The sequence below is a fragment of the Myotis myotis genome, unplaced genomic scaffold (genome assembly GCF_014108235.1).
Source record: "Myotis myotis isolate mMyoMyo1 unplaced genomic scaffold, mMyoMyo1.p scaffold_m19_p_8, whole genome shotgun sequence".
NCBI lineage: Eukaryota > Metazoa > Chordata > Mammalia > Chiroptera > Vespertilionidae > Myotis > Myotis myotis.
The window spans coordinates 30721678-30741816 of record NW_023416390.1 but is presented as its reverse complement, the minus strand read 5'-3'; the positions used below and the strand labels follow the sequence as shown (position 1 = coordinate 30741816).

Below are 20139 nucleotides of genomic sequence, written 5' to 3'. Positions count from 1 at the left end.
GCCAAGGAGTGACTCCAAACCAATCCCGCCACTCTTGCCCATCCCCACTCCCTGCTCACTGACGGCACAGAACGTTTCTGAGAATAACCTGTGTCCCACTCGCCACGCCACTGCCTTTGGCCTAGTGAGAGGGGCTTCCATGAGACTGTGCAGAGCTTGATATGGGTCCCTTGCTGTTGGAAGGGTCCCATGAGGACACGTGGGAATGTCTCAGAAGCACTTAGACCAGCCCAAGAAGACTGGAGCCAGCAGAGGGCTCACCTGTGTTGAGGTGCAGTGAGCGGAGAGGATGGGGGGGAATCAAACACTCCCAATGAGCACCTACCCCAGGGAGGAGAAGGGTGCCAGATGCCACAGTCACCCCGTCTGCCCCTCCTCGTTCTGCACCGGTTCCCACCCAATGGTGCTGGGGTAGCCTGGGGGTGGGGTGGGTGGGTGGAGCATGCCTGGAGAAGGGTCATGGAGGTAAAGCTGACCACGCTCTCCTTTGCAAGCCACAGGTTTCCTGTGTGGGACCGTCTCAGAGGGTTGGGGGGAGCAGCTTCAGCTTCCAATGAACTTTGGAGTCTCAACTATTTTCATAACTAGACATTTTAATTCTTGAAATTGGACTTTTGTGCCTAAAAGTGACTCCAGGAATTTTTATGATCTTGGATGGACCCCCCCGCCCCCGCAAAACCCCAAGAAATCTACCTTAGATTTCATTTAAAGCTGGGTGAGAACCAACCCCACTGAACAGGTTTTGAAAAGGAAGTGGGAAGAAAGGATTAAGTTGTTTTCTGATCACAAGGTACTCGAGCTTGCTAAAATGGTGACTCAAGTAACAGGAAGCATTCTGGCTAACCTAGGAGGAAAGGTGTTATTACAGGGCACTGGGGAGCTCAGAGCACCACTGCTGGGCTGGAGAAATAGTGTCAGCAATTGGGGGCCAACAAGGGGAACCAATGATTCAATGAATGCTATGGAACCACAGGAAAGGTACCCCCCACCTGCTCCTGCCCACAGGATGCTGGGTGGCTTGGTCTTCATAGCCCCCATTCCGTGTATTCATAGATATTTTAGGAGGCAGCCACTATCCCCCGTCAAAGCCCCACTGTAGGGAAGACCCCAAATACAGGGCCCTGGGGCAGGAGGCAGAAATGAACACCTACTAAAAGGGTGAACCATTAATTGATTGAGCTTAAAACTATAGTTTACCCCTGAATGACCAAGATGACATTTTCTGTCACCAGACTAAATGGGGATTTGAAAAATAGGTTTTTATACAACATAGATTATTATAGAAAAAAAATAAGAGTTTTTGCATGCCTGAGTTTGTGGTTATGAAATTCATACCTACCCTAGAGATAATGTAAGACATAAACAAAAGAAATCAATGAAAGCCCCTGGCAAATGCTTGAAAAGAGTGGGTCCCCATCAGTATATGTTGGACAAGGATGCTGGTCTAGGTTATCCTCCCTTCCGCCCTCCTACCCTCCCTCCCCCCCCCCCTCCCAGCCCGCCATTAGCGCACTGCTACCCACCACCCTTCTCAGTCCTTGGTTCAGTGGGGCTGGACCCGACATGTTACTTCCAGTGAGAAAGCGCTTTGTCTCACAGGTGGGAGGCTGGCACCACGGCCTTTGTCTGCTCTCACGTCTCTTGCTCTGTGCTCTGGCAGTTGAGCACGTGCGACACACAGCAGGGCCAAGGAGATGCCAGCAGTGTCAGGGCGTCACTGGTGCTCTGGACCCACAGTCTTGGGAAAGCACCACACATCCCTGGTACCCACAGCCCTGGACTCCAAACCTCCCTTCCAGACCCCAAGCCACACTCAGGGGACTATAACTCTGTCCGCTGGCCCATGGAGGGCATTCTGCTCTTTCCTGCTGCGTCTCCCACCCCTGCCACTCCTCACTAGCCTTCGAAGCTCAGGTGATCCCAGGAAGCCTGCCCTGGCCACCGTCCAGTGTCCCCCCACCTCTGGGCCCCATGCCATCAGGCCACATGCAAACCAAAGCTGGAAAAGACATTCAGAAAGACTTGGCCTCAGCTCTCCATTTTACAGAGGGGGCTGGAGCCCAGACCCAGCGTTAGTCCACCACCGCTATACAGCACACCGGTGGTCAGTGGCAGAGTCCAGGTCCCCGGACCTCCAGACTCGGGCCCTCCTCCCTCTGGGGACACTGAATACATTGCTTCCCCATAAGGGCACCTCCTGTGGGAATGGTGGCTCTTCCTCCTTCTCCAGCAGCAGCTGGTGGTGCCGAGAGCCCACCTGGGTGAGCAGGGGCCATTCCACCATTCCCTCCCTAAGCATTTATTGAAGCTCTAAGGTCCCTGATAAGTAAGATTTCAACACCCGTGGGTGGCAACTCCTTCAGGCAGAGAGTTGAGAACGGTTTCCATGGAGACTGCCCAGGCTCCAGTTTCCATAGCAACATCCACAGGCGGTTACAGAGCCTCCTATTTATGTCAACTTAACATTTGCAACTGCTCTATTTTTTCAGGCCAAACATGGGCCTAATATAGGGCTTCCTGTCTAGGATCAGTGACAGACCACAAGGGCCAGAGGGGAACTGGGTGACACTGTGCCATTAGCTGACAGTGAGGACATTTCCTCAGCCAGCAGGCCTCCTCCATCCTGGCTGCAGGGGACACATATACACTATACACGGAGACACACACACTTAAACTCTTCTTCACAGGAGAGATAGAGGCCTCCAGATTCCTGCCCTCCAGAGATGACTGTTACATGGTTTGGAGTATCCTTCCAGAAGCAGTACATGCACATCCATAGAGCTATCTTTCAGAAAATTCACAAATGGGATATATATTTTATTCTTGCTCTGCCAACTACTTTACCTTAATTAGATATGTTTCTTTAATTGAAGGTAGAGAGAGAGAGAGGGAGAGGGAGAAACATTGATGTGAGAAACATCGATTGGTTGCCTCCCTTATGCATCCGGACTGGGGATCGAACCCAAAACCTGGGTATGTGCCCTGCCCAGGAATTGAACCGGTGACCTTTCTTTCGGTGCATGGGACAATGCTCAACCAACTGAGCCACACTGGCCTGGCCTTACCCTAATTATAGATCTTGGAGAACTTTGCACATCAGCACAAATTAGAGCTACTTCAGTCTTTGTAATGGCGACAAATATGCACTTTAAAAATAAGTCCCCAGTTGAGGGAGTTTTGTTTCTAGTTTCTTGCTATTACAACAATAAATATCCTTGTACCCACCTATATTTCTATAAACTTGTTTGAGTATATCCATAGGATAAATTCCTAGCAGTGAAATTGCTGGGTCAAACCCACTGCATTTTAAAATTTGATTTTTTTTTTTTTTGCCAAAACCGGTTTGGCTCAGTGGATAGAGCATCGGCCTGTGGACTGAAGGGTCCCGGGTTCAATTCCGGTCAAGGGCATGTACCTGGGTTGCGGGCACATCCCCAGTGGGGGATGCGCAGGTGGCAGCTGATCGATATTTCTCCCTCATCGATGTTTCTAACTCTCTCTCTCTCTCTCTTCCTCTCTGTAAAAAAATCAATAAAAATATATTTTTTAAAAAAATTTGATTTTTGTCACCAATTTACTGCCATTGGTACAAGGGGGCTTGTACATACTTGAGAAGACTGGCTATTATTAAACTTGCACCAAACCAAACCACAAAACCAGTCTCCCCAACTTATTCTAATAACACAAAGGCTAAAAAGGAGAGTATGAGAAAGGGAAATTACAGGCCAACCTCACTAATAAACATGTATCCAAAACTGCTAAATATCAGCAAACAGAACCCAATAGTATAGAAACAAGAGAACACATCAAGAGTTATTAATGTTAAAAAAAAAAAGAGTTATTAATGTTGTTCCCACAATAACAAGTTAAAGGGGAAAAACATGTGATCATATCAACAAAGAAAACATTTGATAAAAGAATTAAACAACTATCTTTGATTAAAAATGAAAACTCGAAATAGGAGACAACTGCTTTAACCTTAAAAAGAGTATTTCCCCCCAATATCTAAAACTATATTCAAGGTGAATTCTCTTTAAAATCAAGAATAAGATTTGTGACTATCCCCATGGTACCAGAGGTCCTAGTCAGTGAGATAGGTTAAGAAATAAAAGTTTTAGTTATTTAAATTAAATGAAATATATTGTGCTTCACAACTTACACACTAGTGGTTTACATATAGCATTGTCTACTTTAAATGTTTTGCTACATAAACTAAATGAACCATCCCTGCAAAAACGTTTCTCTTTTGTTTGTATTTTCTACGTAACAGTAATAAAACACCTTTTCATGTTTAGCTATGATCCATTTGTATTTCTCTGTGAACTGCCTGTTTATATTCTTTGCCTTTTTATGTACTGAGTTGTTCATTTTTCATGATTTTAAGAACTTGGCATATTAGGGAAAATAGCCCTTTTTATTTCCTGTTTCAACATCTCCCCCAGTTTGCAGCTTATAAATCTTTTGCCTTGGTGTTTTGCTGTATGTAAGTTCTAATTCTTCATAGTCCAAGTTGTTGGTAGATGTCCCACTTAGAAAGGTCTTTCCTCCTCCCAGATTATCTTTTAAATCATTTCAAATACTTTCAAGGCTTCATTTCATACTCAAAACCTTTGCTCCATCTAGAATTTTATTGCAAGGAAGTAGGATCCCGGTTAGTTTTTGTCAAAACAGGTAGCCAGTTGTTCCACTAAAAAGAATTCACGTCCCCCCTAAATTTTCTTGAACGTAAGTCAACTTCTAGGCCTCCACCACATCTATTCCCTTTGCTACAGCGAACTCTTTAATTGTAGAAGTTTATAATGCTTAATATCTAGAGGCTATTCTCCATGCATACTTCCCTAAAGAACTGAAAGTCAAGTTAAAAAAAGTTGGCATTTTAATTGATTGCATTTAGATTGATGTCTTCGCAAGATTTAGAACAAGGTCTGTCTGTACTAGCCTGAGCCTTTTATGCCCCTTGCAGGATTACTGAGCCTGTGACTGGGACCTACGGTGAAGGCATCTATCCTCATCCCACCTCTGGGCTCATTCGGTCAAGGTTCTGGGCAGCTCTCCCTCTTCCTTCTCTGCAGAATGTGGACCTGACTCATGCCAAACTCAGCTCAGCCCCACCAACGTGGTTACTTAATGCCCAGAAATCGTGGAGAACACGTCAGCGTCCTTGTGCTTAAGGACGAGCAATGATGATGTCATCTTCCAGGGTGGTTGAGAGGCACTTAGAAGCAGCATAACCTTGGCAGGTTGCACAAGCCCTCAGAGCCCCTCCTTCTCCCTCACCTGTAAAACGCGAGTCTACCTGGCTTATGAGGGGACATCTACAGTGCTCGGCTGGACCAGGGAACAGGCCCACCTCTGCAGGGGTCAGACGCCAACGCCTGCTGGCTGCCCCTGCTACTGCCCGCCCCCCACGTCCCCTGTCACTCTGCCCCCAGGCTGTAGCACTCCTGCCCCCGCCCACCCCCACCTGCCACTTTCAAGTCAAAGTCAGAAGTCAAAGATTTTTATTGTTCTACAGACACTTCTGAAAAGAAATCTAAGTGAGAAAATATACAAAGCGTTTAAGAGTTTCATCTCCAGGGAGCACCCAAGCCTGACTGGAGGCGTTGAAGCCTCCTCTTCAAGGCTCAGGGCTCAGAGGGGTTAGCATAAGGAATGATCAGCAAAACATGCAAAAGTGAGGAGGAAAAGGAAAAATGGTGCATTCCCCCAAAGCAGAGGGGGACGGATTTCAGAACAAAGAGGAGGCAGGGTGTGCAGGTACCAGGTGGCTCTCCCTCCCCTCCACATGATCTACAACAGCTCTAAGCTTGGAGGAAGCCAGGAGCCCCCACCCACTTGGCGCGTCAGTGCTGCGCTCAGCCCCACAGCGACAGGGGGAGAAGCGACCCTCCTCTGCCCTGTTCCAGTGTGGCTCTGGCTGTGGGACCCTACCCTGCTCCTGGGGGGCCAGCGCTGGGGGCCCTGGCTCCTCCCTCTTTGGTTCCACTCAGAGAACAATTGTGCTTGACAAACTCAGTCCCACCCCCAGGCTCCAGGCTCCCTCTGGTGGGCTGAAGGCACTGACAACCACCTTCCCTTGTGCTCTGGTGGGTCCCTCCCTGGCACAGTCCCCCATCCTCAGCCCAGTCCCGGGAGCTGGGACACAGGAGGAAGTGTGTCATCCAAGAAAAAAGCCTTCAGGACTTTCCCAACTGTGCAGACATTTCTGAACCCCACTCCACACCCCTCCCCACACCCTATCCCCTAGCCCAGGACCCCCACATGCCCAGCCCCTCCATCCAGTCCTCCCCAGAGGACCCCACTTTAAGATGGTGGTCACAGACACCATCTCAGGGCGCCCTCTCTGTCCCCCAGGCCGGGGACGGCAGCGGAGGTGGGGGCCTTGAGAGGTCACGGCTCTGGGACAGGGAGGCGGGCAGGGTTTGATGGGAACGGGGAGGCACGTCACATCTATGGAATGGCGCCCAAAGTACAAGCTAAGAGAGGGGAAGAAGGAAGGCCAGAGAGTGGCAGGAAGAGAAAAGAGGAGAGGCAGGGGTGGGACCGGGAGGGCGGGGAGGCCTTCACACCACCCCGCAGATGAGCGTCTCCACCACGAAGGTGTTCTCGAAGTGGCGGATGGCGTTGCAGCTCTTGGCCCCGCGCTTGTTGATTCCTGCAGGGAGCAGAGAAATCCCAGTGAGGACGTGCCCTGGCCCAGAACTGGCTGGGCTAGAAAGCCACCAGCCTCAGAGCCTGAGGGGACCAGAGGGGGGTGGGGGGCGGGGGGAGAAGGCCCAGGAAACCAAACCCAGGTTCACTCCGAGGCGGTGCAGTGAAATGCCGAGTGCTCAGGAGCTGCTGTTAACTAACTTCTCGGAGCCTTTAAAAGGGGCAGCAATAATGATGACGATGATGGTAACTTATACTCTTTAAGGACATAAAAACCGTAAAATACGTGGTGTGTAGTACGTGCTCGATTAACATTTACTGCTGCTGCTATCTGAGCTTCTGAGCTGTCTGACCACTGGTCTCCAGCTCTGGGGCCAGCACGCCGGGGACGGCCCTGGTCTGGAGCCCAGGGCAGCCACTCACGTCTCCGAGTTGCCCGGCGCCGCAGCCGGTAGGTGTCCTTGCCGTTGCACAGGTGGTAGATGAAGGAGCCCAGGGTCTCCTTGTCGTTGACGTGCTCTGTGACCACCATCTCCTCCTGGATGATGTACGTCTGTGGCAGGTAGGTGCCTCTCTGCAAGGGGAGTGGCCACAGCTCTGGTCAGTACACAGGGCCCCCTCCTGTGGTCTCCACTAGCTCACTGCCCACTCCCCTTGTCGCCACCCTTCTGCTCACTCGAGCTGTGTCACCCAACATTGAAACGCACACATGCCCCCTCCCTCATTCAGAGGCGCCACAGCTCGACCTTCTAATGCCCCAGGCACTTCTGCTGTGCTAAGTACTGCCGCCTGCGCTGCCCTGAATTCTGCATGTGTGGGAGTCTGGCCTCCCACCCAAAGGGCAGGGCCTCCGCATCTCCCTGCACTGTGACTGGGGCATGGACTGGGGTGTGCAGTGAGGTATATGGTGGGGTATGGACGGGGGCATGGAGTGAGGACATGGAACTGCCCTTGCCCCAGGCCTGGCTCCACAGGGAGGGACAAGATACGGCCAAAACCACCGCTCACCTTCACGTTCATGAGGAGCTCCCAGAAGTTGCGAGGGGGCAGCACGATGGTGGTGTTGAGCTCGATGACATAGCACTTGTCCAGGGAGATGTCATGGTAGGCGGTCAGACCCTGGGGAGAAGGAGGGGTCATGTCAGTCCCTGCAGGTGAGGGCCTGGCCCATGGGGGGAGGGGGCTGGGAGAGGCTTCTGGCTAGCAAAGGCAGAAACCCCACCCCCGCAGTGGGGGTACACCCCTTTTTTCTGCTCCTCTCCCAGCCTGTGTTTCATTTACTAGATGAAAGACACCAAGTGTTAAATGCCTGTGTGACAGGGCTCTTCTCATGGGGTGACAGAGCCGAGGTCTGGGGAATACAGTGATGTCCCGATTGCATGTCATCAAAGCTGGGAGGCCCACCTCTGGGGACCCTCAGGGAGAAACCCCCGATCCCAGGCCCTCCTTGTGCTGCACCTCGATCAGCGTGGGCACAGGAATATGCGATAAAAAGGGACATCCTGACCCACGAAGCCAGCGTCTGCAGCTGCCAGGTGGCGGGGGGAGAATCCGTGGCTGGTTCATTCAGGGATAACTACGTTACCCATGCAGGGAGGGCCGAAGTAGGTTCAGTTGTTCGTATGAAAATAATACAATCACTAAATAATAATACAAAAACGTTGTGTTTTGTATACGCACAACTATAAACTTTAGCACCTGGTATCATAAAAGCAATGTCTTTAAAACCTCAACAAAGCTAAGCCGGAGTCATGCCCTACACACAGCTGATATTACTCTGTCTATAGTCAAAGCATGTCCAAGGGCCGTCAGCATTCTCCCTTCACACCTGTGCTTCCTCATGACTCTTGGTGGAAGGGGGCTGTGGCCCCTGGGTGCCCCTCTTCCCGCCCCGGCCCCAGCCCCAGCCCCTGGCCGGCCTCACCCGCTGGAAGTCGTGGATGATGTCTGCAGGGTCGCCGCCACCAAACTGGGGCACCGGCACGTTGATGCGCTCGTAGTTATCTTCGAGGTAAATCTTCACGTCCTCCTCCAGCTCCATCCGCGTGCGGGCCTGGGAGGACAGGGAGTCCTCGTAGAAGACGCCGCAGTGGAAGAAGTTGTCTCGGGCCAGCTGAGCAAGGTGGGGAGAGACAGACTGGTCACACCGTGCCCTGGGCCCGGCCACTGCCACCTGCCCACCCACTTCACTCTCTTAAGGCCTGAGGACACAGGAAGGGTGGGACTGTGAGACCCATTTCACAGATGGAGAAACTGAGAAACGTGGGGAGTCAGGGAGGGTGAGCTGGGCCAACCATTTCCTGGGTGGATGACCTCTCTGGGCCTCAGTTTCCCCATCTGTAAAATGAGGTGCTCCCTCAAGCTTCTTCTGGCTTCAGGTCCATGAGTCTGTGCTTGGGAAATGGGGTGGACCAGCACGGGGAGGACCCAGAGGGACAGACACCTGAGAAAGAGCCTGGGGTGAGCAGGAGGGTCCTCAGGGGCAAACAAGGAGCTTGAACTCAACAAGCTAGGCTCTGGGGGCATGCAGCACCCTACACCGCCACCAGAGGGCATCCACCCATCTTTCCTGTCCTCTGCTGTGGGGCCCTGAAGACCTGGGGGCAAAGGGGGGGGGGGGGCGGGGAGGAGCTGAGAGGCAGCCCTTGTGATTCCAGCTCCATGTCCAACCTCACAACAGCCCCCACCTTCCCTGGGCCCCATGCCTCATGAGAAACCTTGACAAACGCTGTTTTCCCTGAGTGGCCGGCCTCGTCACTCCATCATAAGGGAAGGGAGCCAGGCCAGCGTGGCTCAGTGATTGAGCTCGACCTATGAACCAGGAGGTCACGTTTGATTCCCAGTTAGGGCACATGCCCGGGTTGTGGGCTTGTTCCCCAGTGTGGGGAGTGCAGGAGGCAACTGATCAATGATTCTCACTCATCCCTGATCTCTCTCCCTCTTCGTCCTCTCTGAAATCAATAAAAATGTATTTTAAAAAATTAAGGGAAGGGAGGCATTATGACATGACTGAGGCCAGGGGTAATTCTCCAGGGCCTCCTCCATCGGTGCCGGGACAGCTGGCCTGAACTGGGCAGGACTTTGCTCCAGTCTCCGTGCAAGCTCCAGGGTGAGTCGGCACGCCCGAATCACAGGGTCCCAGGGCACAGACCAGAGGCTACTCGGAGGTGCCCCAGTCCCTGGGAATTGTGGTGGTGAGGAACCTGGAGTGTGAGTGGGGCTGGGAACAGAGGGGCCCAGAAGCCGGAGTGGGTGGGGGGCTGTGGCCACAGCAGGAAAAGGCCCCAGGGTCCGCACAGGAAAGCAAAAACCAGGGAAAGGTAGGAAGCAGGCCTTGCGGGGAGGGGAGGGAGGGCAAAAGGGGAAGTCAGCGGGTTCCAAGGGGAAAGTCCCAGGGAACAGAAACTCTTCAGCGATTTCCCTTGTGGGAAAACTGGGTGAGGACCAAGGTAAAGGCCAATGCTTAAGGGTGGGAGAGGTCACTGGGGTCATAAATGACTGGCAATTTGCTGCCTTTTCATCCCTCTGAGGTTCCTCATTTGTTGTACTTAAGGTTCTTCTTTTGAGCTACCTTTACCTTAACTACTTCTCAGAGTTCGGGGCACTGCCTCCCTCCCCAGGGCTGCGCTGATCACAAGGTCACTGTGACCACAAACAGTTCTCCTGACCTAGCTGAAGCCCAGACTGGCTGCAGGAGCAGATCGCGGGGGTGGGCCAACTGGGGGCATGGTGTGTGTGGGTCTATAAACCCACCCTCCACCTTTCTCGTTTCATAACCTGCGTCCAAACACCAAATGGGAGGGAATTCCTTAAAGCGTGACCCATGGGCACAGGGTTTGAGGGATCAGAGTTCTGATTTGTGCTCGGTCTGAGTTTCTGGTGACAACGGCCCAAGGTGACTGTGGGAAGGGGCCTCAGGCCACACGGGCCCAGGTTCTAATCCCGGCTTCCCCACTGCTGACTGTACTCCTGGGAGAGTTTCCTGTTGACCGCAGGTGTGTCTGATGAAACGGTAAGGACCCTCGTCCAGGGTCTGTGGGCCTTAGAGGATGGGCCCCAGTCCTGCCTCCTGGACCAGAGCGAGGCTCCCCAGGGAGGAAGATGGGGCAGGCCTTCTGGGCTAGCCTGGGCACTCCTCCCATCTTGGGGGGCATGCCCAGGACTTCCTGCTCCCCCTCTTCACAAACCCCAAGCACCTGGCTCTCAGTTGCTCACGCTGCCCTCTCCTGCTAGCTCCCACATCCGCTGCAAACTCCCACACTTCCCTCTCTGAATGCTCCCCTTTCTCTGAGAGCCTGCTCCCCCTCCCACCCAGCCTCACCTGAGCGAGAAAGAAGTATCTGTAGATGTAGACGGAGGCGAACACGAGGCCCATGAGCAGCACCACCATGCCCATTGACAGGTAGCACACGCTGCCCACGGAGCCCCCCTTCTTGTGGCGGTGGTAGGGGGGCCGCTCCTCCTGCAGACAGCAGTGCAGGGTCAGTTAGGTGGGGGTCCTGAACCCTGGAATCCTCCCACCCCTTTTCTGAAGTGAGTCCTCACCCTGCTGGCCTGAGGGGAGCCTTGGGGTCAGGGGAGAGAAGGACGGGTGGGTGCATGGGAAATTATCTGGAAGAAAAGGAAGCCGCGGGCTCTCCCAGCCCCTCCTGTCATGTACACAGGGACTGGGACCCGCCACGAGGCCCAAAATGACGCACTGAGGCTCAGCAGGCCCATCTGGAAGTCCCCTGCCGAGTCCCCTTCGTGGGACCAGCTGTGACCACAGGGTATTCTTTCAAACACAGAAGGGGAAGCACAGACATGGCCTTCGTCACTGTGTCAGGCCTTGTCACCTGTGGGAATCGGGGTGCTCTGGGCAGTGGGGAGCCAGGGAGGCTTTTGAGGTGGGGAGTGACAAGATGCACCTGAAGGCTGGAGTCCACAGGGTGGACTGGAATGGGGGCAGTGGGAGGGGGGCCGCGGCAGGGAGCAGTCACTGACTGATGGGGACAGGGACTCCAGGAGGCCCACAGCTTCGGGTCGGTCTCCATCTGGCCGGGCAGCACTGGGCCTGTGATCTACGCTGAGTAGAGCTCAGTCTTCCAGGCAGTGATGGCCTCACACAGGCCCGGCTGGCAGTGCCAGGCAGGCTGTCAGGAGGTTTTCCAGAAGCCAGGATGCTTCTGCCAGGAGGGAAACGTGGTTGTGGCAGCAGCAGCTGCCGCCAGGGAGACCCGGGCAGGAGGCCCCTGGTAAAACCTGCTCTGGGAGCCAGGCTTGGGCTCAGGACAGTAGCTGCAGGGCTGCCAAGCAGCAGCAAGCCAAGCAGGCCCAGCTCCAGGCCATACCTCGTGTGTCTGGGCAGATGGATGCCGGATGTGTATAATCTCAGTAGCATGCTTCACCTGCAGCACTGGACCCGTGTGACCTTGCTCACCCTCTTTATGCCTGTCCCCCCTGACCCAGGCGCTCCTGGACCCTGTGAGCTGCTGTCAAGGTGCCAGTCTTGTCTCCGCCTCCAGTGCCCACCATCCAAACCCTCCTCCGTGGTGTCCAGATACAGCCGGGTGAGGTTAGAGGCCAGTGCAAAGACTCCCACCCCACCCCCACCCCAAGGAGCTGGGGCAGTGTGGGGGGAGGGGAGGAGCTCCAGCTCAGAGCCCAGCTCCTCACTGGGCCTCTGCCACTAACTGCCTGCTTAGCCCTCTTTGTGCCATGTTTCCTTTCTCCCTTCATCCGGGGGGGGGGGGGGGGGTGGCAGGAGGGTGGGGACACAGTTCAGGTCCACGTTACCCATACAGGCCCATATCTCTCAGCACCGGAGGTCCAGTCTGGTAGAGATGGGGCTCATAGCCTGCTGTGCCCCTCAAGTCCTCTCCCCTGTGGCCCCTGGTTTAGCACTCGTCGGGGGGTGTGGCCCGGGCCTCGGGGAGCAGAGAACAGTCCCATCAGAGGGGCTGTTGCTTGGGGAGGGCCTCTCTGGGCACATCCCTCACCAGGCCAGCAGCCCCAGCCTCAGCTGCCATGGGGTGAGACACAGAATGGAGGTGCCCCTGCCCACCCTGCTGAAAGCAATGGCTTTGACTTTCCAATGGGCTCCCAGGAGCAGCACTGGACAGGGCGACCCAAGAGCCAGGCTCTGCCAGCATCACAGAGGAACAGCCACCCGGGATCCATCCGTCCTGTGCGCGGTCCTCAGGAACGTCGCTGATTCGGAAGGCAGGCCACCGACCCTGCCAGCTGTGCCTCCTGCCCCTGGGGACCCCACAGGGGCTGGGATCCAGCATGCCCACGGCAGTGCCCCTCCCGTGCAGGTTCCTGTGAAAGGTGGACAGTCCGCCACCTCCTGAGGGGGGTTTTGTCGGGAGTAAAGGAGACAAAGACCTGAAGCCCTTGGTACAGGATAAAGATCTTTATCAACCCAACTTCCCTGGTGAGGGCCACCACTGGGACAGCTGTTGAGGCTGCAAGGGGTCAGGCTTATGCTCCTTCTTCAAGAAAACCAGAGAAGCAAGCTTGTGAGAGCTGCTGAAAACAACAACAAAAACACAGCAGACAGTCAATGGGCTACAAGCCAGAGCCCCAGGGCCTGCTCCAGAGGAAGTGCCTGGTCAAGGTGAGGCCACCAGGTTAGAGCCGCCTTTCCGCTCCCGCAGGGTCAGGTGTTTCTAAGGGGCGGGCGAGGCAGCTGGAGAGGGCGGTGGGGAGAGAGGTCAGAGAGGACAGAGAGGGAGGAGGTGGGGCTTACGTGAGGGGCGGCTAATGTGGCTGAGGACACAGCCTCCAGCCAGGACACCTGACACGGCCCTGTGTCCTCACCTCACGTCTCTGTGGGGGTCACTGTGAAGTTTGGGGATCCCCCACCTTTCCTAGACGTGCAGTGGACAAATGGCTCCTTCTCCTGCCTCTACTGACACCCACTGAGTGCATACCAGGGGCTCATCCCCTACTCCCCTCCCCACCCTCCAGCCTTGGGGGCCAAACCCCAGAGGCATCAGGGCCAAGCAGTGGCTGGAAGAAAAAGCAGGACCGGAGGCTGTCACGAGGCAGATGGGAAACCACGGATGTCGCTGCTTCCAGACAAAAGGGCCCCACCCAGGGGGGAGGCCCCTGAGTCCTGCCCCCACGCTGCCACCGCTCCCCTGGCCCCACACGACACCGGCAAGACCAAGGCTAGAATTCCAAAGCCCTGGCATATTCGCAGGCCCCGCGCACTGGGCACTGGCAGGTGGACAGAGGCCTCTGGGGCGTGCAGTCAGCTGGGGGCCTCGCCTCTGGGGATCCCTGGCTGCCCAGCTCACTCAGAGAGATGGCCAGCTTCATCTGCCATGCTAGAGACCCAGGAAAATGCAGCCCTCACATGAAGCAGTTACTGCATCCAGGCATTTGGGAGCTTCCCTTTAGAAAGTAGAAAATACTGCATACTGTTTCCATAGCAACTGGGCTTTCTGAGCAAAGTGCCTGGCTGTGTACTCTTGTGAGGCACGCGAGCCAGACCTGTGGGGACCCAAGAGGGGCCTGAGCCTCTCTCTGCCTGCTTCACTCAGCCCCACAATGGTGCTCATTAAGTGACTTGGCAAAGGCAAGGCCAAAACAGTCAGGGGGAACCCAGCCAACTGGAGCATTAACTCCGCAGACCCCCGGGCTCACAGAGCGAGCGCCCCAGCTACCTTCCCCTGGTGGCAATGCCCAAAATAACTGCAAGCGGATTCAGCTACAGTTGCAGGCTGGAGGAGGAGGCTACCAGGGAACCAGAGGTGCTCCCCCAAGGCCAGGAGAGCCGGCTGGTGCGAGGGGTCTCCCCTCCCCTCCCCAGCATCTTTCTTTCCCAGGCTGCAGCTCACAGAGACGAGGGCACCCATGTCTGTGTGTGTGTGTGTGTGTGTGTGTGTGTGTGTGTGTGTGAGAGAGAGAGAGAGAGAGAGAGAGAGAGAGAGAGAGAGAGAACACTGGCAGGGTGCGGTGAGAATGGGCAAATGCCCTGTCCACTGGAGCATGCAGAGCTGTGCTCAGATGCCGACAGGGGTCATGACTTTGCCATCCCTGGAGCCCCATTCCTATCGTGGGACCCAGCAGCACCCAGGTGCGGTGGGTGAGGAGAAGAGTGAGACCCCTGAGGACACTCCTGCACAGTCCTCCACTCTGCTTGGCGCCCGGGTGGATTCTGCTCCTTCCTCACGGTCAAGACGAGATCCAGAGAAAAGATTTGGGGGGACGAGAAGGCCGGCTGCTAGAGCTCTCCTGGGGGAGCGAGCTCAGAGAGGCGGCGCTTCTGTGATTTTATCACAACATTTTTTTTTTCTGTCACTAAGAGAAACCCATCCTCCCTGACACTCTGCTGACAGACAGCCTTGGAACATGCAAAGGCAGGCTGAGGGAAATACAACAGAGAGAGTAGAAAGGTCTGGTGCTCTGGGAAGGCCCAGGGCAGGCCCCGGATAGGACAGCCCATGTCCTCACACTGCCATGGGGCAGGACCCAGAGCTGGCCTGTGTTTTCACGAAGTTCCTTTCAACCCAGCCCTTGGGGCCTGTGGGACGACAGGAGGACTCCAAGCCTGGCCAGGTCCACCCTCTGGGCTGGCAGGCACCTTCCCCCAACCACTCCGGGAGACTCAGCTCCCCCTGCCAAGGGCCTGAGGCCAGGGCACAGAAGGTGAAATCTGATTCTCAGGTATGCAGGCTGGGAGGGAGGACACAGGGGCCATTAATCAAAGGCAAAAGCCAGAGAAAATTGCAGCGCTGAGAAGACAACTGTATTGAACTTGTTTCTTTCTTCTCACAGCCCCCAAGTTGGGTCGAGTGGGGACATGCCCACATTTCCTGGCTGTGTGTGTGTGTGTGTGTGTGTGTGTGTGTGTGAGTGAGAGAGAGAGAGAGAGAGAGAGAGAGAGAGAGAGAGAGAGAGAGAATACATAGGCACAGAGGACTGGGAGAGGGGAGGGCGCTGAGAGGTGTAGAGCTGGCCACTTCACTAATAGGCACATCTGTCCTAAAGGTGTAAGTAACCCCTTAGGACAGATTGTAATCCTCCTCTTGGGCCCCTATTGCTCCCTCTCGCCCATTAAGAATGATATGGCCAGAAGGTGCTAAGAGGGGGTGCTTCCCCACTAGCCGCCCATCAGTGCAGGCTTCTCATTGTCTCAGGGGCAAACACCACGTGGGGAGAGGGGGCAGCTGGAGGCCCAGCTGGGCCCCCACCCCATCCCTCCCAGGCCCACTGAGGCTCTGCCATCCAGCAGCAGGTCTGGGGACAAAATCCTCCTTGTGTTTCAGGTTTTGCTCAGAAGCAGGGGGAGCCTGCTCTGAGGGTGGTGCTGCCGCACCCTGGCCCCTAGGCCTGCACACAGGTGACATTTTATCACTGCGCCAGCGGGTGGCTCGCCTGCTCGCCTGCTGCAAGGCATTTACAGCTCATCTGTGCGTCCCGTGGTCCTGCTTTGAGTCTTATTGTTGAGTCCAGCTCAGTAACCAAGAAGGGTCCAGAGTCAGCCCCAGCCAGAAGACACCTTCTATCTAATAGGCTTTCCTCTGCATCCCCACGGAGTGGCACAAGACTCAAACGACCTGTTTTAATGAAGCAGCTCCCGGGGCTCCCCAAGAGCCCGCCTGTCCCACTCACCTCTCCTTCAGCACCCTAATAAATGGCTGATACTCTGTCCTGGGCGACACCTGTGAATGCTGGCGCCAGCTGTACTCACCGCCCGGGCACTGGATGTGGGAAATGTGCCCACTGGCCAGGAGATGCTGCAAGAGGCTGGCAGAAGTGAACTCTTCTCCCAAGGCCCCAATTCCAGTAGAGCAAGCCCCCTGGGCATCACCTCAGGGCCTGGAGCAGCTATAAAATTTCACTAATAGGCACACCTGTCCTAAAGGTGTCGGATTTTAATTCTCCTCCCCCATTGTCCCCTCTCCATGATTAAGAGTGAGGGGACCCTGCCCAACAAGGTTGGGGGGGGGGGGGGAGAAGGAGGCTTGCTCAGCAGGCTCAAGGCCACTACCAACAGCACCAGGAAAACCTGGATATTTCCATTTCACGCTGGGTGAGGGGGAAGAGCAGAGGCTAGATGTCGGTTACTGCCAAGGTGATGCTAGCTGGCATCTGCCACCCGGCCTGCACTACCAGCAAGGTGCTCCGAGGAAGTGCCACTCCTGCAAATCTGTGGACCTTCGGATGGAGTTTGAATTACATCCCCCCTTAGTCTGGCTGGTCCCCCTCCTGCCCAAAGCCTATAGCTCTTAGAGGCAGGGTCTTGTTTTCCAGACCTCAGCTGGGCGCCAGGCAGCTGGGAGAAGGGGCAAGAATGCTGCTTTGGGCCCCTCATCCCTGCTCCCTCCAGGGCAGAGAGGAAGGGAGGAAAGAGGCTCGAAAAGTGCTCATTGGAAACTTTTAAAGCGGCAGATCAGGCTTCAAATAGGGAGTGCCCCTCCCCATCCAAGCGTCCAATTAAGACGGAGCTGGTGCGGTGGGGGCACAGCAACTTCCCACCCCAGCCCAGGCGGTCATCATGCTGCGGGCTCCCAGCATCCCCACCCAGGTGCCTGCTCAGGCCGCGACACCCACGGCTGGGGCCCCTCTCCGGAGCCCCGTCTTCCGAGGCACAGGTATTCCCTGCGGCCCCGCCAGAGCCGGACAGACCCAGGGCGAGGTGTGTCTCCGCCATAAACTTGGGGAGGGCCATGGCGCTAAGGCGAATCCTCCGAACCCAGCCTCCATCAGAGGGAGGGGGTGGACGAAGACTTCTCAGTCCAGTCTCCATAGGGGCTGGGGCCCCACATGCCGCCCGAGATCGCCGTGGGCGACGCTGCGTAGACACCCTCTGCCCGGCCGGCAGCTCTCCCTCCCTTCGCCTCCGGCTCGGGCCACGCGTCCTGTCCCCTCCGGGCCCTCCCCCACCAGACTTCACGCCGCCCGGTTTTCCACCGCGGAAATGCCTTCTCTGCCCAGCCCGAGGCCGGGGAGGCCGGGGAGGACGCGCCGGGGGCGGGGTGCGCCGGGGCCGCCCCCACGAAGCGCAGCCGGGATGCGGGAGGACGCCCGGGCGGGGGGGGGGGGGGCTCCCCGCGGGGAGGGGGCAGCCCGGGGGAGGGCCGGGCGCGGAAGGAAGAGGGGGCGGGGGGATCAGGATCAGCCTCGGAACCCCAACTCTGAACCCAGGACGTGCAGCCGGCGGGTTCTGGTTTATTTCCATTTTATCTTGCACTACTTTCTCCACCAATTCAGGTGCAGAGTAGCAGCACGTCCCCACCCCTGCCAGCGGCCCCCCCCCCTCCATTTTGGGATGAAATCAATGGATGAAATCAATAGCCCCTCTTCCCCTCTCCCTTCGACGGCACCAGAACCCTCCCCCGCCTCAGTTCCCACCAATCAGGACCCACCGCCCCACTTCGGAGAAATACGGTTCAACCTTCCTCCCATCCCCCACCGGGGGACGCGACTCCCGGCCTCTCCCCCTTGATTGGAACCAGACGCACACGCCGGTCCCTGGAACTTCTCCGGCCCAACACCCCCCCTCCCCCCGCCTCTATTCTGGGGCTCGGCTCCCAGGGCCCCTATGCTTTTGGAAGAGCCTTAAGCGCTTCCCCACCCGGGGACTAGCGACCCGGACCCCCTCCCAAACTTCGGACTTAGACGTTCGCTGCCCCCTTAGGACAGGACCCAAGCCCCTCCCCACGTTAGGATGGATGCCCTCTGGCATCCCCGCGGCGGCCAGGCGCGCCCGGCTCCCTCCCCTGAGCCCCCGGCCCCTCTCACCCGAGCCGGCGTCAGCAGGATCTCAGCGGCCGGAGCGGAGGCCGAGGCCGAGGCCGAGGCCGAGGCCGAAGCCTTGTCGGCCTTGTCGCCTTTGATGCCGGCCACGGCGGGCTGGAAGCTGATCTTCACCATGGCTGCGCCGGCCGCGGTGCGCCCTGCAGCCTCTGACGGTGCAGCCTCTTTCGGTGCAGCCGCTGCCCGCACTCCGCAGGCACAGGAAGTTTGGATCTGCTCGCGTGCCTTTCTCTAACCCCACCTCCAGTCCGCCCCCAACAGGAGGGGCTTTGGCGCCCGCTGCGCCTGCGCCCCCTTCCTGCCCCCTTGGTGCGCAGTGACCCCTGCCGGGCGTGCCGCTCCGACTTGGGGAGGACTGAGGTTCACTCCATCCATCCATCCATCCATCCATTCATCCATCCATCCATCCATCCATCCATTCAATCAGGCATGGAGTCAGCCCTCTTCAAAGCCTTATCCCTTCGGGCTCCCTTTCCAAGACCAGCCTCCCCAAACACACAATCTGTTAAAACAGTGTTTGCTAGATAAATGCAGTTTCCAGACAAGTTCCCAGGCTCACCACTCCCCCCCGCCCCTCTGCCCTCTGCCTGGCGCAAGGTGTGTTTTTTATTGATATTTAGAGAGAGAAAGAGAGAGGCATCAATGTGAAAAAAACATCCATCCATTGCCTTCTGCATGTGCCCTGACTGGGGATCAAACCTGCAACCTGGGTATGTGCCCTGACCAGGAATCCAACCAGAAACCTTTTAGTGTACGGTGGATGCTCCAACCAACTGAGCCACTCAGCCAGGGCCCATCGTGCCCTTTGGAACCACCGTGCCACCTCCTCTTCTGGGACCTCAGTGCTGCAAGGCAGCCCATGCAAATGGTTCCCCTGGGTGTGGCTTTGTTCTCAAAGTCATTTTCAAAGTGAGGACCTTGACCAGCAGCCCCAGCAGCCCCAGGGAACTTGTTAGAAAGGCAAACAACCTCATTCACCCTCTCACTGCCTCTTCCTGTCCTGTCCTCTGCAGACCGCCCTCTCCTCTCTCCTCAGCAGCGGAACTCACCTCTCCACCGAGAATCCCAAGCCATCCTGTGAGAACACCCTCGTGCCGCTGGCCAGGCCCCCCACCAGCAGCTGCCCCTGTGGTTACTGTGGTCCCTTTTGGCCCTTCAGGTTGGAGGAGGTGTCTGTCTTTGCTCTTCTCTTAGATTCATTCCACCTTCTTGGTGAGGATTCTTAAGGCCTCAGTCATGTCCCATCCCCAACCCATCAGGGATGGCCCTCTACTCCAGCCTCAGCTCTCCCCTCCATCCTATCAGTTCTGAAACATGCTTGCATTAACCTTGGAAGAAAACAGAACAAAACAACTCCTTTGACCCTTTGTCCCCTCCCCTTGCTACTCTATTTCTCTCATTTTCTCCTTAGCCAAACTTCTAGAAAATTCGGTCTCCATTTCCTCATCCTTCTCCACACTCATCCTAGCTGGATCTGGCTTCTGTCCTCATACCTCCACCTGGTTTTTATTCTTCATTTTGTTGTTGTTGTTGTTGTTGTTGTTGTTGTTGTTAATCCTCACCAGAGGGTATTTCCCCCGCTGATTTTTAGAGAGAGTGGAAGGGAGTGGGACACAGAGAGAGAAACATTGATGGAAGAGAGACACATCGATTGGTTGCCTCCCACACATGCCCTGACCGAATTGAACCCCAAACCCTTCAGTCCACAGGCTGCCGCTCTAAGCACTGAACAAGACT

At 56.0% G+C, this 20139-nt stretch overlaps 1 protein-coding gene across 2 annotated transcripts; it reads right to left on the bottom strand.

Annotated features, from left to right (window-relative positions):
- Positions 1 to 5484: 5484 nt before the first annotated feature.
- On the bottom strand, positions 5485 to 18645 carry ITM2C (integral membrane protein 2C). 2 transcript variants are annotated; one of them, XM_036319921.1, is made up of 6 exons: positions 18388 to 18642; positions 10973 to 11113; positions 8576 to 8764; positions 7660 to 7770; positions 7075 to 7225; positions 5485 to 6655 (listed from the first exon to the last, which is right to left on the bottom strand). In XM_036319921.1, exons 1-6 carry the CDS (start codon positions 18517 to 18519, stop codon positions 6564 to 6566), a joined length of 816 nt encoding a protein of 271 aa, XP_036175814.1. In that variant the 5' UTR covers positions 18520 to 18642; the 3' UTR covers positions 5485 to 6563. The 2 variants fall into 2 exon arrangements, with proteins under 2 accessions (XP_036175814.1, XP_036175815.1); XM_036319922.1 differs by lacking the exon at positions 10973 to 11113 and having other exon boundaries at positions 18388 to 18645.
- Positions 18646 to 20139: the final 1494 nt, after the last annotated feature.

Coding starts and splice junctions, on each gene's coding strand:
- ITM2C (XM_036319921.1), bottom strand. CDS start 18,519: ATGGTGAAGATCAGCTTCCAGCCCGCCGTGGCCGGCATCAAAGGCGAC. Junction 7,226..7,659: donor AGCTCCTCATGAACGTGAAG/GTGAGCGGTGGT, acceptor CTCCCCTTGCAG/AGAGGCACCTACCTGCCACA. Junction 6,656..7,074: donor GCGCCGGGCAACTCGGAGAC/GTGAGTGGCTGC, acceptor TGCTCCCTGCAG/GAATCAACAAGCGCGGGGCC.